Source organism: Manacus vitellinus, unplaced genomic scaffold (assembly GCF_001715985.3).
Source record: "Manacus vitellinus isolate BGI_N305 unplaced genomic scaffold, ASM171598v3 scaffold_2_pilon, whole genome shotgun sequence".
Lineage (NCBI taxonomy): Eukaryota > Metazoa > Chordata > Aves > Passeriformes > Pipridae > Manacus > Manacus vitellinus.
In genome coordinates this window covers 29,844,191-29,866,491 of record NW_021940208.1, presented here as the reverse complement: position 1 = coordinate 29,866,491, position 22,301 = coordinate 29,844,191, and the positions used below count along the sequence as shown (strand labels likewise).

The window sequence follows — 22,301 nt, the reverse complement described above, 5'->3', positions numbered from 1 at the left end:
TCTGCATGAAATACTGAAATGAAGATATCTGTGCTCACAGCAAGCAGTTACATCAGCATTTCAGATCAACTCTTCCTTCATCAAAGTGGTAACAGTCACTTTGCAATGAAAATAAAGTTCCTTTTTTCAAGCTCACAATGCCTATCTGTACATCAAGTCCTTGTAGCACCAAGTTCCTTTCAGCTGACAGCGTTTGATGGATCACAGTCTGATCAGTGGGGTTACGCAGTGAATGCGCAGTACTCTGAAGCAGATGGCTTCCATCCTACAGCCAACAAACTGGAAATTTTGGGAACTGGTTGTACCAAATGTGACTGATGAGCCTGCTTTGGCTCTCAGCCAGAGACACCCGGGCTGGTGGAGAGGGGATGGCAACCAGCAGCTTAGGTACAGGGACCAGGGGCAACCCAAGAGAGGAAAGATGAGGTGTCTCTGGGGTTTCCAGGTTCCAGTTCATGGTAGGTGGCACCTCCCATGGCTTAGTGGCAGGGTTAGGCACCTCAAAAGGGATCAACTGATTTCTTTTTGTTCTATTTAGAGCTCTTTACATCAAAGATCTGATTTGCTCCACAGTGCTGGATGAAAATGCATGAGAGGAGAAAACAGCAATTGTGGACAAAGAGTTGGATCTACCTGCAGTCACCAACATGCAGTTGCTTCAGCAGCACAGACGTTTCCATTTCCCCTTTTCGTACCCACATCACTTTGTCAATACCAAACATGCAGTGTGAGGAAAGGACTATTAGTTTTGCTTGAAAAACACATGCCACAGTGTAAGGTTATGCCTCAGGCATCACTGTTGTAATAAAAGAAGGGTGGATGCCTGGCCAGCTGCTTTGGCATTCACCTCATTTATGAAATGCAATCCAAAGGGCCAAACCTCTTTAGGAGGCTCCAAGCCTCTAGGAAGCTAGTCACATATCGCTGCCCTACACCTGTCAGACAGAAGCTGATTTCCACAGGAGGGTTTCTACTTAGGTTAGTTCATTCAAATGATGTTGTCAAAGACAGAGGGTGAAGGGAAGCTTCATGGTGACATTACAGAAGACAAACCACAAGTCTCTGGATGATACAATACCAAGGGCCAGAAGAACACTGTGGTAATGAGGAACTATGGGAAGATGAGTCTATGAGTAACCAGGTAAGAACAGTTATCAAATACAGTAATACTTGTGTTTTCTGCCACCAGTTCCCAAGTTTTCTCTTAGTAAAAGCCAATAGCTAAAATATGTTTTTGTATTACAGTTGTGGTTTCTTCCCCCTAACAAAATTGTAAGGATAGAGACCAATCAGTCACACAAGACTGCTTGTCAGTAAAGAAAATATAAATTTACTTTTATTATAACCATAAAGAGGCATTAATTTAACAATTAGCTGTACGTTCAGCACTCAGGTATGTATGTGTGCCAAATAAACCCAGTTCTCTTGCTGCTAAAAAAAGAACGCTTCTCAGCAATGCACTTGCCTGTGCTTACAGGATGTTTATTGTCTCTGTATTACAGTTATCTTGACAGACAGGCCTCAGGATACAGAATAAAGTTTTACTCTTGGACCAAAATAGGAGGCAACATTTTTATTTAAAAAAATTAAAAACAGCAAGTTTCTAGTCAGATAATATAAAGCATCTTAAATTAATCTTTTGAAAGTATTTACACTATTTGTAAACGTAAATATCTGAAACTGTACATGTTTAAACAAATGTTCACTTAGCAAACAGGCTGTATAAACTGATTGCTCTTCTAATCTTTCCACCAGCTGTCTGGGTACTCTAAGAGAGAAAAAGATCCCAACCACAAAAGTGACTACTGCCACGGTTTAGCCTTCATGTCTTTTTTGTACAATGTCTGTATTAAGTCAGTCATAACTCTGTACAGTGACCAAGCAGTCCTTCTGAAAAACTTCATAAAAAACAAATATACATATATTACAATGCACTGGACATTATTTTACAGCCTGTATTTCTACACAAGTAAAGAGAAAGGGCAAGTTTTCTTCCTTGTTAGTTAATTTTTAAGGGGTCATATGAGGTCCTAGGAGTACCATTGATGTACCTCAGCACGACTGCTGCAACACTTCTTGTGGTAGCTTTAAATCCTACCATCTTGGTCTCCATTCATGTAACTTGTAATAGGAAAATTATTAAATCAAAATACCACCAATGTGCCTGGAAATTTCTTCATATTTAGAAGTACAGAATAGGTTTTATAAATAAATAAAAAATCTGCCGTGTTTCTCACTACATTTCTGTTTTGCAGTGCTGACCAATAAGGATTTACACACTGACACACCCTGAAGCTGCTTGAAGTGTTTCATTCCATTAATGCCCAGGTGTTTAGCATTCAGCTTTCTGCACTACTGACCAATAAATGCATACTGAACAGAGTACACTGTTTAACAGGTACCGAGCACCTATCCTCTGTTTGCAATGCTGATTTGACAGCCTTGCACATTCAATTTCAGGCATCCCCACTCCCCCTTACTCCACGGCATAAAGGTTGTGCAAGTTCCAGTCTTGATCCTGCTTTAAACAATATGAAACCACCATCTGATCTTGGGAAAGGCAAAAATCCAACTCTACCCTAAAACTAAGTACCTGAAAACCTCAATGCTAAGCTTTGCTGTAAAGCATCTGAAAGGATGCAGTTCCCTAGAAACAACGGAACTTATATTGCACAGCTTTCCATTGCAAATTCCAAGGATCTGAGTCCCTTTACAGAGGAAGGTGAGACCCTTTACAGAGGAAGGTTAGTAAAACTTCAGGTCAGACCTCACAGCTCCCAGTCACAACAGTATAAGAAAAACAGCACATCCAGTGTTTCAAGAAACACTTCACATGTGGGAAATAAAGTTTTCCCAACTAAGAACCTCTGAATTATGTTCGAGTACATGGTGGATTACCAGGATTTTCATGGCAGTTAAAGAAAAAATCAGGGCATGCCTGCTTAAGTCAAACTGTCATACCAATGTGCTTATCTCCCAAGTCTTGCAGATATCTCTTACTGCTCTCATTTGATTCTCTGCACTTTACTTCCAGAGTGTCTTTGAAAGTGCGACTTTCCATTGCATACATCAGCTTATTAAGGGAAAGCAAAAACGTTTTTTTCATTAAAAAGCAAAAAACAAGAGGCTTCAACTTTGAAAACATCTGGATAAGGCAGTAACTGAGCTTCCATAAGAGTGATCAGCAAAGGTTTTTTTGTTTTGTTTTCTTCTGCCCAATTCTCAAGCCTATGAACAGAAAAACCTTGGGTTTTTTTCTTTTTTTTCCCCTAGAAGTTTTGATGCAGACTGGACTGCACAGTGGGATCCTTCGTCTACTTCAAGTGAATGTCTTTGTGTTTCCTTCACTGCCTGGCATTCACCTGAAGCTTATTTCAAGCAGTCTCATTGCTGGCTTACTTAGACATCGATAATAATAAGTTCACCTGAAAGACAAAGGGAAAGCCTATGTTAGACAGAACAGCTAAGTTTCAGAACTGATGTGTTATATTTTAACCTTTAAACAGGATTCCTAGGAAGCACATTAGTCAGGAGAAGACAGTTACAAAACAACCAGCCAAAATTTCCAGTCAAGTGCCTACTCATAGGCTTTTTAAAATGCAGTTGTTGACCATACTGCTACTTATTTCACCAGTCACAAGCTACTGTGTCAAATTTTCTAAGATGACTTCATGTGTTGTCAAGAAACTCCAAAAAACAGGCACACTGGCAAAAAATGGTAACATTCATCTCAGATATCTGAAATACATTTGGGATCCTACGCAATACTTGTTTCCTACAGATTACAATATGGTTTCCCATCCAATTCAGTTTGTAGGATAAGTGATCCTAAGGTTTAAAAGATAAACGATTAGAGGAAGCCATCTTCTCTAGGATAACCCCACCTCCTTATGGTGCATCAGTCCCACTCTGTGCTTCAAGACAGTTATCACACATTCCTGTGGCCACATTCACTGCAGGAAACATCCTCTAACCCACAAACTAGTTTACCTGTTTAAATATTAGCATCCTGTGATAATCAAGATTCTACCCACTTTCCCTAGACCACTAAGGTCAAAGTGACATCTTCAAAACCTACTTGGTTTCTGCCAGAAAATCCTAACAGAGAGAATTCTTAAACCAAATCATCTCTGAGACTAAAGACTTTACCTACCACGTAGGGTTACACTTCCATAACAACTGCACATTTTCCCAATGCAATTTACTTGAAATGCACCCTAGTAATTCTTTCTCACGCTTCCTGAACGCAGAAGTTGCTGCTTTTTATATTTGGCAAAAGCAAGACTGCCTTCAAATGCACAGGCTTTTTTAAGGCGCATTCATTGGCTTTGATATCTCTCTGAAAAGACGATGCCTAGAAACAGAAAAACTCTTCTACAATGTTGTACAACTCAGTCCCAGCAACATCAATCATCACTTTGGTTTAAGAAAATCAGTTAGATAGTCTTTAAAGAAAAACCCAAACAAAGCCCTTTTCTAGCTGAGAGCCTAAAAGTTCAGATAATGCCCTGAGTTTAATCATCCAGGATTAAGGGGGATAATAAATAAATAAAGATTCTGAACACTGGAAATACTAAAAATGAAAAAAATCAATGTTTAGAAAAGCAAGTCACATGAAAGAGCAACTGATAAAACATAGAGCTTCAATACATACCTGTTCCATTGAAGGACAAGCTATGATTTGCAGATCTTCATTACTAAATTCTTCCTTTAACAAAGCATGGAGTTTCTGGAACATTTGCTGAATGTTATTCTTTTAAATGAAAGAAGAAAAAACTCATTATTAAAAAACACAACACTCATCTCAACCATGAACCACAATAAGCATAATGTACATGGAATAGCTACTTATATGACCAGGCAAGGAGAAGCAGTCAAGCTTTAAGAACTTTTCCTCTAAAACAAGTCATTTTGGGAACAGCTACAAGGAATCCATGTTGGCTGTGAGATAAAAAACTTCAGCCAAGATGTGGTAAACTGAAACACTGAGTCCTAAAGACTTAACCTGGAAGCCTAAAACTCAAGCTTGGTTCTTCTGGTAGTTTATGGTAGGTTTTTCATTAAATCTGTATTATCTTCTCTGCCCCTGGTGCTTCTGCCCAGGCATAACTGACCAAACTGAACTGGTTTGGGATGGGACAGAAGTAATTTTCTTTACAGTAGCTCATAGGGTGCCAAGTTGCAGACGTGCAGAATAAACAGGACCAATTACTTCCCTGTAGTGTGTGTGTTACACAGGCTGAGAACAACAGAGAGCAGGACAGTTGTTTGGGTTTGGTTTTTTTTTTAAGCTAAAGATATCATCATGAAACACCTACAGAAAAACATGCCAGCAATACTCACCCTGACTGGCTTAAACAAAATTAATTCTGTATCTTTATTGGACAAGTACAAGGACATGCTTCGTAATGTTGATGGCAGCTTTGTTTTTATTGTCTTATAAGTGGAAGAGACCAGATCGTTGATCTTTGCTGGAAGTAAAAGAAAATATGCTTAATAGGCTAAAATGGAGTTCTGCTAGTTGAAACCTAGACTCCAGAAAATCAACTCCGTTTTACTGGGGCTGATCATTACCACAGGTTTGGGTGAAAGAGAGAGAGGGGGCGGCTCGACTGTGCAGTATCAAACCCATCACATGACCACAGCATGCCAGACACTGCAGAAAATGCATCCAACCCATTTCTGCAAGCTACCACATCCTCCTGAGGTTCCTGAAGTCACAGCCTTCCACTAGCAACAAAGTTCTACATAGGCTTCCCCCCTAGAAAACCTACCTGTAAAAGAAGCTGTTGGGAAATAAACAATGGCAGTAAAGAGAACAGAATATCACAAATTCACCTTACTGAGCACAGGCCACATCTGCGAGAAGAAATGTCTGCACAGACACCTGGATTTTGAAACAACCAGACAGGAATCCTCTCAGACAAGATCTTCTTTCTTTATTGCTAGGAATTTTAATGATTTTACAAGATCATTGCTTAAAGGTCAGGGGAAAAATATATTTTGCAGTTTTAAAGTACTGAAGTTAATACACTCAATTTCTGCCATATCTAAATTTTTTGCCTAATCCTGCTTCCCAGACAAATGACTCCAAGATACAGCAGAAGCTCTGCTTAGATCTGTTTCTACACACATAATTATCTCCAAACAAACATAAAAATACTCCTGAAGAAGCAGGAGATGTTAAGTAGAAGCTCAAGTTAGCCCTTGAGAGTGTCTGACCCATGGAGCAGCACTGAATTACGTATGAATATGGCTGGCTTTGCATCTTAAGAACACGATACAACAGAAGGTTCCGATGTATGAATTGGAATAATCAGATTTTTGACCCAGAAGCACAGCTTTGTAATGTGAAGAGCAAAACAACCCAGGAACATCTAAAACTGTTCCAAATGTTCCTATGAAGCATTCACATTTCAATTCTTAAGAATAGGAAAACAAAGTCAGATTCCATTTTTGCATAGTGACAGGGAAACTGTAAAGAAAGTAGGTACCAAATGTACAGACAATAAAAGCTACAGGGTGGATTCATTCTTTTGTACAAAAGCAAAAGCTTTATCATAATATAATTAAATAATTCCTTAAGCAGATTCTGTATGCAGTTGCAGAAATGCTGTTTACATGCAAGAACAGTCACAGCTTGAGAAATACTCAAGGCATTCATCTACTGCACCAATTAAATACATATTCTAAAGTTTGTCAGGTTTTGATTTAGAGGTGGTTTAACACATTTAAACTAGTACATGGGTTAAAACGGAAGGCAGGATTTTCAAGAAAAAGGTAGACAGTTCAATTTTTCAAAATCAATCACAGTCTCACAGTCCAAGTTATTCTGGCCACTTTTTCAGGTTCCTAATAGTAACATAAATATAAACCAAAGCAAATACCTGGTTGTGCCCAAGGTTGCTGTGATAGGCTGTAATTGGGACCTCCTTGAGTAGCCATTGTTTTTAAAGCAGCTACCTAAAAAAAGTAAAATCAACAAAATTATGTTTCTTTCAGTTGAATTCACAACAAAGTGACCAAGTGAAAACTGCACAAGTCTCTCAGATACCGCAGTGTACGGAATCTCCCCTGCTCTTTCTCTTCTATGACCTGGCTTAACAACACACAGGGGAAGCAGTGTGACAGAAATGCAATTCAAAATTACAACTGTGATGAATTCTTGAAAGTAAAATTCAAAATGGGATTAAATTTACAAAGATGCTTAGGCATCAATGGATACAAAACCTCAAAAAAGATTTATACTTAAGCAGCTTAGTCAAACTCCCCAGATTCTCAGTGAATCACTGGGATCACTCAGACAATCTATCAATCTCTCCAGTTACCCATCTATATTTTAGGCATGCCACTGACCCCTACCCCAGCATGACAGGCATCAGTAAATTTAATACTGTAATCTTCTAAATTCTCAAAAATCAGCAGCTACTGCTACCAGTACTTCAGTTAGGTTAACAAACTTACAACACATTTGTACCTTTGTCATGAACTCCTCCAGCTGTTCTATAAATTGTTTGGTTTGCTGCTGAATAAACTGCTCACAAGCTGATTTCAGATGACGATCTACGTCTTTCTTAGAGTCGATATAATGTTCTCTGATTTCTGGAGTACCCTTGAACAGAGGACAACAATTCTCTTCTTTTTATTTGCCAGAGATCACCAAACACTTAAATGACACAATTTTTCCTAATGAAATAAGACTCCGTATTACCTCCAGTAAGAACTGTATCAAGGCGTTGTTGCTGTTTAGTCTAAAAAATCTCGAAACTGCCTTGGGATTCAGGATTTTAAATGCTGCATCTGTGAATCAGAAAGTCACTCATACCATAAGTCAATGCGATTCATCTCCAGGACTTACAAACTCTAATCATCCAGTCTGAATGATTACAATGGTGACATTAATGATTCCAGTATTGCTAGGAGTGGATGCACAAGTGCACATGAACAGAAGCACACAAAGCTTAATCTTCTATTTTTTAACTGTACCTATGGTAAACCTGAATCCAGTAGTTGCACAGTCTAAACAGATAAATACATTACAAGAAACTAACAAGTTACTGATATTAACTGCACTGCTATGAGCATGTAAAGTGTGCAAGCTCTCCTTGTTACTGTATCTACAAGTGAAAGACTTTTACATAAGCTATGTAGTTAAGCATTTACAAACAATATGCAGAATTTTGCACGTTGCCTGGGAAAACCAAGTACGGTTGCATGAAATAACTTAGAACTGGTGCTTTCTTCCTATGTGCTTAATTGTTTTAGTTAGAACTAAATAACAAAACACCAAGGTTGACAGACACTCATATTTATGTTCTCTACAGAAGTCCCCAGAAGAAAAAGCAACATCTGTAATTAACGCAAGATACTGAAATTACTCCTATAGTGCTAACAGGATGTTGTCAACCTGAAATCTAGTCAAATTGGGAAAAAGAAAAGTATCAGTAGTTTCAGTATAGCTTACTGCCCTACTGTCATTCATTTATCATCCTGCACATCCATCCGCTTTTTTATTTTTTCAAAAGCAATTCTGTGCCCTTCTTGCTGTATAAAACAATACGAGGGAAACAAGACATAAGAGCTAAAGAAGTGCTGTACAGGGCATTAAATCAAGAGGGAATACCAAATACACAGGCATGTAGGTTTAGCACCGAACTAAGAATCTGCACTCCTTGCAGTTAAGGGAAACCACAGAGAAACATTATTTTTGTTCTCTGAATTATTCCCCAGAAACTTCACCAATTCCAAAGACAGCCCAAGCTCTTGATTAGAAGTCTATAAGCCAGTCAGTGAGAAAGTCCCTTTTCCCATTGCATATTTCAGTTACATGAACCTTACATTTATACTACCTCAAAAAAACCTGGGTGAAAGCGTGACTTTTACATTAAGCAGTATTCCTTTGTCTATAAATCCCAAATTAAATCTTAAATCGATGTGCAGAAAGTTTGGCTAGAACACAGTAAACCTGTTAGCCCATTAGCTAATTCGTTATTTTTCTTCTACGACTCATCCCAAATATAAAAGCCCTATTGTTCCATGCTACACCACATTAAGAATTAAGCACAATGTACATCTTTTCAACACCACTGCCACCACGCAGTATAAAGAAAGTGTTTTCCATTACTTACCACTACCATCTGCAAAGCACTGGCTGGCACAAAAATTTATTCCATTAAATGAAAATGGAGAACAAACTTGTGTGTCAGCCAGGACAAAACACCAAAAGGATATATTTGCCCTTTAACCTCTAGTCAACTAGAAACTACTCAACAGGTAGGAGGTTTCATTGATGTTCAAGTGCAACAAGTGAAATAGTTAGTGTAAGAATTGCTTGCTTCAGAGTTAAGAGCGCAGCTTATTAGATAGCAGGAGAGAGAAGTTATTTTTTCAGCTCTCTCTTCTGGAATGGAAGGAGAGAAATTTGACATGCTTCCAGTAATTTTTCCCATTATCTTTATAAAATTGGAAAGTGCACAACAGTTTACTTTTGTATTGAGAGCTTTTTTCCTGTATTTTACACAAGAACCATAGTACAATTTCAAAACCATGATCATGGCCACTATTTCTATTTTCACTTCCTAAAACAAACACACTTGCTACATAATACCATTCAACAATACTGTTTACTGAACTTGTAAAAGAAGAAAACCTTTTCAAAACAAAAACCTCACAGAAATGTCTAGGAAATCTTGATTTGTTCTAGGAAAGTTGACTATGTATTGTTAAATTCACCTGCTAAACAGCAGTAGCAAAAGATATTCCTTTAAAGGGTCAGAAAAGGGAAAAGACATCTCTGTGCAATAGAAACGTAGGTTACTTAGTTGTTCTTAAAAAGGACTGGATAAATAAGTTAGGCCAGCAGCACAAAGCAGACAAACACATTTCATACAAAAATAAAGAATTTGTTAGATACATCCTGAATTGCCCTGAGTAAGAGAATGGTTTTGGGTTTTTTTCAGAGAAGCTAAGAACAAAGCAAGAGATTAGAAAAAGCATACAGGTCATTGCAAGTGAACATAAAATAAACCCAGAACTTTTGCTGGCACATTAAGGGAGGACAATCCCACTCCATTCTGTAGCCAGCAACTGTTCAGTACCTCTAGTTTTCTTAAGGTCCAGGGAAATTTCCTTAATGGTGAAATCAGTGTGGAAAGGAGCAATTTGTTCACGAAGAATCAAAAGGTGTTTTATTAAGAAAAGTTGTCCATCAACCTGGGTCTACAGCAGAAGAGAAAGAACATGCATTACATGTAAAAAAATCCCCAAACAATTAGATGAAGAGCAAAGTTTCAACATTTCTGCTTTTATTAGTTAACAAGCTTTTTCCATTAGTCTGTAGTGCCATTAACCACGCTCTGGGATCAACAAATCCCACTTCTGTACTATTCCTAATACACTGCACTACAGAAACGGACTTTATTCACATCTCTTAGAAGAATTAGATTATATAGCCATATTACTAAATGTCCCCATTAAGTACAGGTATCCACTATTTGAAAGATACAAACTTATTCTTCTTAAGAGCCAGGAATTATTTAATGTAATTTATAGTTGAAAAACATGAGGTTCTAAATTTGTTTTAATCATTATGATGACTAAAAAAAAGACAAACAGTTAATGTTCCTGTAATAACCCTGATTAACTGTGCTATTCTGCAAAGGTCTTACAAGGCATTTTTCTCATGTCATTAAACACAAAACTTAGTTAATTTCTAAGCAGTACAGCAAAGATAGAAAGAATAAAACAAGGCCAAGTTCACACCACCCAGAGGATGTTTTGCACTGCTTGTTATTTTAGCTAAGTGGTTTATAATGCATGCTGGTTTTAATCTTTGAAGTCCATGGCTCATTGAGGTAAAAGGAGGAGGACTCGAGAAATCAAATTTGCTTTTGCAAGCTGGAAGAGAAATTTCCTTGATATAATGTTAAATAAAACAGTAAAGAAGAAATCAGATTTAAATATGCAGTTTTAACAAATAAAAATTTCACTAAAAGTAAGTGGTGGAAGGGCTTCTTGAATTGTTTGATTTTGGCCTTTTGTTTTTTTTTAATTCTTACATCCACGATTTCACCAGGTAATGTTAAATTAACATGCATCAAGAACAAAGTGGTACAGATCCTAGTTCTGGGCCAACCTATCTAAGGTTCACGGCAGGATAAGTTTCATTCTCCATAATACTTTTAAGTTAATGCTGAACACAGTGCTGGAATGGATATTTAACTGCAGAATTCTGAATCAATTACATAGGCAATAGTTATCTGCTCAAATTAAAGGAAATGCAGTTTGAATTTCTTTTTAAAGATACTATGTTTAACAGGTAGTTTTCAAAGGACACTCAAATACTTCAAAACAGCTCTTCACAACTAAAACTTTGCATTACTAAGTATTTACTGCTTATAAAAATCCAACAATTTTAGCCTACTAAGACTTCTCCTTTTTTTTTTTTTTTTTTTTAAATTCACTTCCTGGCTGTTAAGAATTATCAAATTACGACAGTATTTGTATTAAAGGAATTGTGACAGGAAAAACTAAAGTTTACTCCAACTACTTAAACTAACACTTGAAGTTAAAATGACTTGATGAATCTGCACTGAATTCTGAGCAACATAACAGATCAGACCTTGTGATAATACAGCTCTGAGCAAAGAATACTTAGAAAATCTTCCCAGTGAATATAACAGTTAAAAAGATTTTTGAAAATTCAAACAAACAATGGAGGTAGAGAACAAGAGCAACAGACTGAAAATAAATATAGGGAGCAGAGTCCTCTAGCAGAAATTTTTCTTTAGACATCACTTCATTGTATTCCCATGAGTTAGAGCAGCCTGTAAACATGATTGCTATGACCTGTATTTCCCATTTTCAGATAGGCTTGCATGTGAATCATTATCTTTGCTTGGCAATACATTAACCATAACTAAGAACTGGCAAATCCCTCAGGTCTCTGGGGGCAGAGCAACATGTTTTGACTAAGATTTCAACAGAATTCTGAAAAACTGCTTCATGACTTTATATATACACAGAGTGGAGGGGAAGGGTTTGGAAAACATACCACAGATTCTGACCTTGTTTTTGCTGATGGAATCAGCAGCTCCCAGCAGCGACTGGATGCAGGCAGATAAGGCCTCTTGTGATAATCCCTGAAACACTGCCCTCTGCGGGGAAGAGGAAATCAAACCAACAAAAAAGGTGTTAGCAAAGCTTAGGCAGAATTTAAAGAGTTGCAGTTTGTGAACGATGTGCTTACCAGCATATAAACCTCCAGATCAACCAGCTACAAACATGTTGTCTGCATGCAGTAAGACAGGATGGCGTGACACAAAAGGTTGCTACAAGCACTCGGGCTGGATACAGGTGCACTCTCGAGCATGCCCTGCTTACCCTCTAGCTCTGAATTGGCACCCGGGGAGTGACACGGTGAGTGACACCTCACGCACTGAGAGCTACCAGCACGAACGATGTTTGCTGGGTAACCTGACCAGACACTTTGTGTGCCAGGGTAACTACCTGTGTTGTGCGTGCAAGTTGTACCTGCAATAGACTCAAGATCATTCACATGAGTTTAACCTCAAGCAAACTCAAATTACCTCACGTTTGCGACAGGTTAGTAAACAAACATGACAGCTGCGATGGCCCAGGTGACACGGAGTAACTCACTAAGCTGCAGCATCTACATCCTGTGGCTGAACCAGCTGTAGGAACACAGCTCGCCTCCACTAGCACTGCAATGCAGTACATGACAGCCCTGACTGCCCCCAGACTTGCCAGTGCCACTCATTCATGACTTCTCCTATCTACAGGGTGCAGGCAAGGGGTACCAGTTCTGCTAAAGTACCTCATGGGAAAAATAAATGATTCTCTGTGCAGACACACTACAAATGAGCCTTGCAAACAACATAAAACCGACCTCATCTCCAAAGGTCTAGCTGACAACAAAGGCAAATACTCATCTATCTTTAATGAGATTGATATTTTAAGCAATAAAGCATTCAGATTTTCCAGCTTCTTTTTAAGCAATAGCATCTTGGTAGCGGTCTCAAATAACACCCATCAAAGGTATTTTGAAATGCACTCTGTATGTATCTAATAAAGATACAAGACATATGGAAAATTATCCTCAGAGACTTATCAGCCTTTTATGCTATTAGGTGAGAGACAATAAAACAGATTCCAATGGGCAAGTCTCAAAATATGTGTTAAGTAAACACTGCTTTTGTTTCTGTTAGATATGAAGATTTCTACTGTCTTAAACTATGGAAATGTCTCCTACGTTTTGGAACTTGAAAGATGTGCCACAAAAAAAATTTCAGAACATTTCCAAAATATAGAAGTAGTAGAGTCACCATTTTTAAGAGCAAAAACATCACCTTGTCTGATGTCCTGCAAAGCACAAAGAAATACATTCACCCAGTAATTTCAGAAATAAAATCATTCTCTATAATTGACCCAGAACTTTCTTTCTTGTCCTACTCACTCCTCAACTTTGGTGCGACCAGTATCTTGAACATCAGACACTGAATTATTTCTATAATAGTAAAAGCAACAGATGTACAAATCAGTGCCATTCTTCTAATTCTACAAGTACAAAATTGTGTTGAAAATGATGACCTACATTTTTCAGTTCTCCTGTTTTACAAAAAGATAGCAGCAAAAAGACTAAGAGATAAGAGGCCTGTAATTGTCCATTCCTAATTTATATTAAAATATTTAGACATGGTGCTATACACACTTCATAACTTCACTTAAAAAAAATAGATAAAGAAATTTTCGCATACATCTATACATCTATACAGTTTGGAGAGACACACTAGAGTCCTTCTGACAGTAGGATACCACATTCCATGCAGATCTGCTGGTGAAATCGTGGTCTGGTGCCTGGGATTAAGGGATTCAGCTGAACCTGTTTAAAAGCAAAATACACACATGAAAAACTTGATCATCTGTCCTTTCAACCAAAGCAGACTGTAACATCCACTGCACTTAATACTGACTATAATAAGTAGTAATATACTGACTATAATAAGCAGTAATAAGACATTTTATTTTACCCAACCAGGTAATTTTTTTTCCTTCTGAGCAGGTCAGTACTAGATTTCTGATGTGAATAGAGCACATGGCTGTAAAAGACATGAATTTGCTTCCAGGGGTGGCCCAGCTCAACACCTTCGAAAGAGTTACTTTTACAGGCCATGTCTCCAATGACAGGCACTTCCCACTCAGCTGAACAGCTGAAATGATCAAACAATTACTGAAAAAATGGGTAGAGATCAGAGAATTACAGGAAATGTTCAGGGGAAAAAAAATTCCATTAATTTTACTTCCTGTTTTCTGACTAAACAGTTGCAGAAAATACAGGGTCTAAACATCATGTTAATAACTGCAAAAATAATGGCAAAACCCCAATTTTGTCATGAGGTTGTTGCAAACATAAAAAAGTGTTCCTCCTGAATAACTTTTGTAATAATTCTGTATGCTCAAAATGGATTTTCACAACACCTGACAGACAGAAGTCTGTATTATTTTCATTTTCTCCTTAAATCAAGCTGGGAAACAGCTAAGTCAATAGCATCAGAACTCGGATTTCAATTAGCAACCATCAGAAAAAAGTAAAATGTTTAAAGTTTTACCTGATGATGGAAAAAGCACTTGTGAAGTGTTTATGTGATCAGTGTGAAAATTGTCTGAAATAATTCAGCAATATCTTTCTACCTTTTGCAACTATAAATTTATTGTCACATTAATTGGAAAGCCTGTAAGATCTCAGTTGCCAGTTTGAGCTTCCTAGGCTATTTATTAGTCACTTCAACTATTCCTACAGGCACTGAAATGGGAAGGAGGCACCTTTGAAGGGCAAATAATCCCAATTATCTTAGACACATATCTTCAAGTTACACCTTATAGGTTCCTTCCATTTCCTGAATGCACGAGATTAACAGGACTTGCCAATTCCATACACCTGGCTTGAAGTAAGATGAACTCCTTTCTCGAGAGGTTTTGTGGAGTTCAGCCAGAAACAGCCAGAAAGACCTTTGCAGGCCTTCCAAGCCAAAAGCAAGAAAATACCACATAACCAAAAACAATTTGAGAAACAACTGATAAAGAGATGACAAAGATGCTGCTGGTAAAAATGATGTTGTACCATTCTGAACAATGGTTAAAAAAAAAAGGAGAAATTCTTAATGGATCTTAGACAATAATTTAAAAATCTGTAACACTCAAATGACTGGCATCAAAACCACCATACTTCATGGAATTTGATTCCAGTGAACTGTAATTTACAGACACATGGGTCACAGAGCACAGCTAAAGCTAAAAGTCAGAAGCATCCTGAAGTACACATCTTGATGGCGGGGCTACTATGCAATGGAGAATAGAAAAGCTCAGTTTCATAGAAACAAAGTATAATAGATGCTCTTGGCTGCAAAAGTAGCTGCTTCACATAATGGATTGCACTGAAAGCACAAAGAAATGCCACCAAGAGAACAAGATTAAGCTGTTTCTCATAAAAAATACAAAGCTAACAACTTTGAGACAAGTTTACCTCTCAAAATCTCTTACAAATTTCTCTAGGAAAATAACCCTTTAAGATACATGCAGGTTTCTCACAAATGGTTCAGGTTAATGCTCACTCCCCACGAGCTTTATGCATTAATCTGACAATATAAGATGTACTTCATACCAGATTTAACTAAACTGCAGGTCTTGGGATCTTCTAGTTGAACATCTGAAAATGAAGCTTCAGATGGCAGTTTCTTCTGTTCCTCTTTTAAACTCTGTGCAATTTGCTGCAAAGAAAGATACACAATAACATTATAATATTTTTTCTCCTTTATTCAAGCAGCCTTACACTACTTTGGTTACAACAGAGAAAAGCATACTAAATTGCAAAAGGACTCAGTTACACTCAGCTCCCAGTGTTTCAAAGACATTTAGAAGAAACAGACAGATGTTTCCAAACAGTGGCAGAAACATTGAAATGTCAATTAAGATTCACAAATATTACACACATCTGTGTAAAGTATTGTTCCTTCCATTTTTCCTTTTTTTAAATGATCTCTAAATAATAATAACCTATGAAGCTACCTAGAAAGAGAAGCTCAAATTGGGGAACTCAATTCAACACTCACTTGGATTTTATACGAATAATTTTGCTTTATTCCCATAAACGATATGTGCAGATGGCCTGAAAGTACTCTCTAGCTTATTCCCTGCAGGAGTTCAGCCAGAAGTTCTCCTCTAACATTACTCAACATTTCCACACTTCAATATTTTTCACTACTTGGTCTGCTTCAAAGCAACAAGAGGCAGCAAGAATGGGCAAAGAACTGCATTAATATTTGAGCAGAATAGCACAAGAAATATTTCTGCCTTGTGCTTTTAACATTTTAATAATTAATTTACTAAGACAGAAGGTCTCTCTGAATAGCAAGGTTTTGAGGTTTAAAAGCAATCAAGTAGCAAAATGAATCTCAAACCAGGCAAAAACTGGAGTCTTATGAGGACATATGAAGAGCAGCATAATTTCTCAGTTTGGAATGAACTTTCTAACTGAAGGGCCATAGGACTCGTGTTAGAAAATAAGGCCCCCATATGGACCAAGCAGCTGCATTACTTGCCAAGAGAAATAATAGCTAACATGAAGAAGGTGTCACAATAATTTTTTAATCCAATTCTATACACACAATTTTAGCAACACAATAAATAAATAATAAAAGACCCCAAACCAACCAAACAAACCTGTACTCCTAACAATTATACTGGTAAATCTTCTGATCACTAGTTGTTGTGAATGGAGGGATCCCATTTAGTGACATTTTGTGTGGTGGACTTCTCAGTTACTATTTTTGCTCTGTCTTCAAATGCTCATTAGTCCTTAAACTTTCAGTACAAAAGAGCATGTATTCAACAAACTCACTAGCTTTAGGGTTTGTAAATGCTTTCCTAAAATGCCATGCATGTCCCTTATAATCACCAAGGCATAAACTGTACCATAATAAAAGTTTTAGACATGTATAAAGACAATGTCATAGCAATGTTAAGTTCACTGCCAAGAAGTTCTCTCGAGAACTGAGCACAGTAAGTACAACATTCATTTCTTTCAGTGCACAGCAAAACATATATATATATATATATATATATATATAGCTGTAAAGCTTCTGTGTTTAGATAAGTAATGCTCTGATTCTGAAGTCAAACAATAGCTTCTCTACCAACTGGTCAGCTAGAAATAAATCCTACAATTTTGTAAGTACCACCACCTATTCTGGTAGCTAGATGGAAAACAGAATAGAGCAATAAAATCTAGATCTTGCCAGTCCACGTTGGAATTGCTGTTCTCAGTCAACTCAATCCTTTGATAGCTTGGGCCTCTCGTTATAAAGTGAAGGGCAACTGTTACCTGAGGGGGGAATCTTTACTATGCTTTACTGCTTCCATGCAATGCTATCCTTCAGTTGCATATCAAATGCATTTGCTCTAGTCAAAAACCAATTTCAACTTTCTCACTGGCCACTTTTTTTATTTCTGTGAGTTAGTTCATTTTGAAATCTTTCATCAATATAGTATTAACTTTTTTAAGTAAGAATAATTAGTTTGATCCATTTCAACAGAAACATTGACTCAAAGTTCTTGGAATGACTACAAAAATGGTTAATATTGGTAAGAACCTGAAAAAGGCTACTGGAAATTGTTGCTGACATCTTAAATTATCTGAAGTTGCAAGCAAGTCTCCCCTTACACTGCCTGAACAAGCATGCACACATGCCTACCAAACACTAGCAGACCAGTACTTCTGAAAACAAACTTTCAGCTGTGACTGTCTAAAGCTACTCTTCAACTCCAGCTCAACTAGAAAATACATTGGTAATACCTACTTGTTATTAATGTAAATAAAAAGTTTAGGGTCATAATTTAATCAGCAGGTGCCAATTTGATAATGCCAGTAATACTAAATACACCTAGGAACTGGAAAACCCTGGCTGCAAAGCATCGTACTGCAGAACTGTGTACACTGCACATAAAAAGAAAACCAATCAAGGACAATAAAAAAGCTGATGCTATACCTCCATCATTTCCAACTTGTCAGGATAAGCGAGATCGCCCGGAGCAGGCTTGTAGCCTATGATATCAGTCTGAATGTAAATATGGGTCCTATAGACAAGACGCTCTTGTACATCTTCTAACATCTGCTTGACACCAGCTGCAAATGCACCCAGTTGTTCAGCTGACAAAGGTAAAGAAAGGCACAAATTCGTTAATTACAAAACCAGCTAAGAGAAACAAAACTTTGAAGTATCACATATAGAACTGTCAAAAACCTGCTTGCTGCAGATGAAGTCAGACTATTTTTGGAACAGCAGCCTCCAGACAAATTTGTGACAAACAAGGAATTACTGAACTCCATGATGCAGTTCCTTTAGTTCCCTAAATTTTCACTACACTGTGAAAATTCAACCTCACGCTGATTACATCAGAGGCCTTGTCAGAATTAATCTTTCTAATTATTTGAGACGTGGGTATATTAACTGGCATTTCAGTGAGAAAAACAAAGCAAGGTGGTTTTGGTTCTATCACAGCCAATGCCTGTGGTGTGACTGTTGGGAGTTGATAACTCTTCTACCTACCAGAACAGATAATTCAAAGCAGCTCATATACAACTTAAGAATTATTGTAGAAGCCCAAATTTAAGCAGTATGAAGACAGTTCTTAAGATTAGCCAAAAGATTATGCCACCAAGTTTTTCCTCGTTCCCAACAGTGTTACAATTATACTTTCAGGAAAGTAAGCAGTTCTTCATGATTATTGGCACAGCTTCAGTAACACTGTGTGATATATCAGTATGATTTCTGTTTATTGCCAGTTGCAAATTTAAGACTGTGAAAGGATTCCATTATGCACTGGTCATATTAACACCAGGTAAAGTCACTTATGAGACTTTAAGCTCTGAACACGTACACAGCTCCAAAATCTACACCAGCTACTTAACTCCTCTGCTGAAGTTACAATTTCTAGTCTGGGAAACATGACATCAAGGAAAATTTAAAAACAAATCAGTTTGCATTCCTTTGTTTTATCATCATTATGCAGAAAGCTCTACATGGATGATGCATTAGCAGGGCCAAGTGAAGCAATTCATTAATTTTAAAAGTTAATTTAAATCAATTCTGCATATGCACTGGGTGGATGCTTCTCATTTGTACAATCTAGAGCAAACAGGACTAACATCAGTATAATAATTTAAATGATGCTATACACAGACTCCCTAAATACAGACCTTTATTATAAATGAAAAAACATAATTCTTTTCACATAAACATGTCAAAGATGACGTAATATTAAGATACACTAGAAAGAAAAAAAAACATCTAGGCATTTTTTCCCCAATGCAATTAAGTAATTTTATCAGTTAAGAAGACACTTAAAACAATCAGCTTCCATCTGTGAGTTACCATTGTTCTGTACATGATCTTCAAGCATCTCATTTTTGAGAATCCCGCAGAGTTCAGAAAGCGTCTCTAAGTGAATGACATGGATGATCATTGGCCTCAGGACATCATACAATGAAAGACACAACTTTTCCAAGAGTTCACTATGAAGTAAAAATAAAACAATACAAAATACTTTCAGGATCCCACAATACCAAAACAAAATTTTATCACAAGCACGGACTATTTTGTGGCAAAGATTTTTGAAAGGAGGGTGAGAAAACAAAGCAACACAGTGCCATAGAAGATTTTAGAATGGACTATTTAAAACATGAACCCATTATTTTCTACAAAGTCTTTTAAAATACGTAGGATAACAACTGCTTAATAATGGTGGTAAATATTTTAATTAATTTTAAAATAAAATTAAAAAAACCCAAACAGACAAACAAAAACCCATACACACCAATCAACAACTCAAGCTGTCACAAAGGGAAGATATTGCAAACTGGTTTACTTGGCATCTGTGTGAAGAAATGCTCCTGCTGAGCTCAGAATCCTAATCCCAATTTCCCCTTGAGAAAAGGTTCATCAGATTCCAAGCACTCAATAGTTTATTAGAACCAGGAGGACATGAAAAGGGACGCAGGAGGAGAGCTTGGTAATGTTTTCTGTAACAACTACCAACACTGCAGTACACACACTTTCAATCTAACTGAAGTTATGATATCAATGCAATATGAAACATCAGAAATCCCACTTTAATTTATTTTTTCTTTCATGTCCAAAGTGATGCATATCTTAGTTAAAAAACAAGTAGCACCCACTCTAGACATTTTTGCTATTCTCAATGCTCCCTTCACTAATCACAGATTAAGCAATAATGCAATTGCCAGCAGCTGAAAATTCAAGTAAATCCCCAGTTAGATTTGCAAATATAAACACCAAGAGCATTTAAACGTGTGATAAAGATGTTGACTTTATTGAACTTTTTTTTTTTAATTCACAAAGAATGTCTGTCAATAGGACAAGGACACTTCTGTTCCTCTCAGAGAGGGAACAAAAACGCTCGTAAAAGAATACTCACAGAAGAAACATTTTGAATGTCTCTTCCTTTGCATCCCATAGCATTACAAGCAACTTGGTAAAACAGTAACTCTCCATGGGAGAAAGTTTCACCAGCCTTATTATTAAATACAACACTCAATCTCAGATCTCTAGTCTTGGCTAGATTTTTGGTAAACTCTTATCTGTATATAGACACCTGGCTGTTACGTCTTCAGAGCACCTCAACACTTTTGAAAAAACCAAGGAGGCTATTTGTTATGCTAAGAGAAACCTAATTAAGTAGTTACTATTTGAAATGTTTTTCTTAAAGTACTTTAGATGTAGGCAAAAAAGGGAAAACAAGTTCTTAGGAAATGAGGTAACAACTTTCCACCAAGATTCAAAAATAATCAGAAGTCTGTTCTCGTACAGCACTAGTGACGAAATTTCTGTCTGAACATTTTACACTAATTTCAATTAGGGATATTTACTCCAGGATTTGGACTGAGAGAGCTAAACTCCTAAGCTAATTTAGTTAGGTCAACTCAAATTCTGAGCATGTCCCACATGAGACCAATTTCTCAGGAAAGACTGGTACTACTCCGGCATTGCAGCTTATCTCTAGTGAGGCTTTATGTGGTTGGGTTTTCCTTTACCTTTAGAGGATGGGTAGGGTAATGGGAAATATTTTTTCCAGGTTACACACTTATTCAACTCAAACTGCACTCAATTTAAGACATTATAACACTCAAAACCAGTGTCTCGATTATATTAATAGAAATACAGTATTTATTAAATTCACAGTAAGGGAACATGACCAACACAGATTTCAAAATTAAGTATCATTATTAAAAAATATCAGCAAATTTCAGAAGGGGTGTAATCTATTCAATTGCTCTAATATTGCAGGTGTGTTGTAAAAAAACTTAGGACACTTTTATAATGCAATTATTATGTGTAGCAACAACCTATCCCTCTTCTAGATCTAGGCAGAGCAGACACAGATACTGCTCTAGTCAGGCATTCACTACCTGGCCTTCAATTCAGCCCATACACAGGCAACATGCAAATACTCTCTGACAGTAAGGGCAGCTCACTAACTAAATCCTTGATGAAAAATAGCTGGAGTTCATCAGCTTAAATTTTACATTCAAGCAAATAAAAAACACTTCTGCAACTGGCTGTGCAAACCATTGGCACAGAGGATGTACAAAAACAGCTGAGAGCTGTAGCATTGTTAACTTCCATAGCTATTTTCAAAGTAGTTGAGCGTCTTTGTCTCTTTCAGACCATCTACAGAGCACTTGCACAGATTATTTATGGAGAGTGCAAACTATTAGCTTTGCTTGAAGAAAAAGGAAACAAACTTCTGATGCATAAAGTGAATTAAGTTGGGTTTTTTCCTGGCTGGTTCTTACCAAACCACTTCAACAGAGCCCTATCTGCCATATAATATTCTCTGCTATATTCACAGATTTCACAGAATACTCTGAGCTGGAAGGGATCCACAAGGATCATCAAGTCCAGCTCTTAAGTGAATGGCCCATACAAGGATCAATCACAGCATTCTAAATAAATACAACATGTAGTAAAACAAAACCAGCATGTACCACCTACTCCAGTTTTGGTGTTGGTTTTGTGAAGAACTCATTGTAAAGCTGATGTTCATCCTGGCATACATGGACCATAAAGGCACAACCACTTCGTACCTGTATTCACAGAAATACCAATAGTTGATTATTAAATTATTTTTCTTACATCAGTATTACAAGAGATATTACACATATTATAACTATATATCATATATTGTTATTATTATAATAGCTATGA

The 22,301-nt window shown here is 37.1% G+C and overlaps 1 protein-coding gene across 1 annotated transcript in view; it reads right to left on the bottom strand.

Moving 5' to 3' along the window:
* Window positions 1-1,558: 1,558 nt before the first annotated feature.
* COG3 (component of oligomeric golgi complex 3) overlaps window positions 1,559-22,301 on the bottom strand; it is a 30,217-nt gene continuing 9,474 nt past the window's right edge. Inside the window, exons 11-23 of the mRNA XM_029960920.1 lie at window positions 22,089-22,180; window positions 19,449-19,588; window positions 18,063-18,223; window positions 15,680-15,785; window positions 13,776-13,900; window positions 12,066-12,155; window positions 10,098-10,218; window positions 7,712-7,800; window positions 7,478-7,612; window positions 6,888-6,963; window positions 5,344-5,471; window positions 4,655-4,753; window positions 1,559-3,425 (exon numbers count right to left, since the gene is read on the bottom strand). Of these exons, the coding sequence (XP_029816780.1) occupies window positions 3,396-3,425; window positions 4,655-4,753; window positions 5,344-5,471; window positions 6,888-6,963; window positions 7,478-7,612; window positions 7,712-7,800; window positions 10,098-10,218; window positions 12,066-12,155; window positions 13,776-13,900; window positions 15,680-15,785; window positions 18,063-18,223; window positions 19,449-19,588; window positions 22,089-22,180 (1,392 nt within the window). The 3' untranslated portion in view covers window positions 1,559-3,395. The remainder of the gene's footprint in view (window positions 3,426-4,654; window positions 4,754-5,343; window positions 5,472-6,887; window positions 6,964-7,477; window positions 7,613-7,711; window positions 7,801-10,097; window positions 10,219-12,065; window positions 12,156-13,775; window positions 13,901-15,679; window positions 15,786-18,062; window positions 18,224-19,448; window positions 19,589-22,088; window positions 22,181-22,301) is intronic.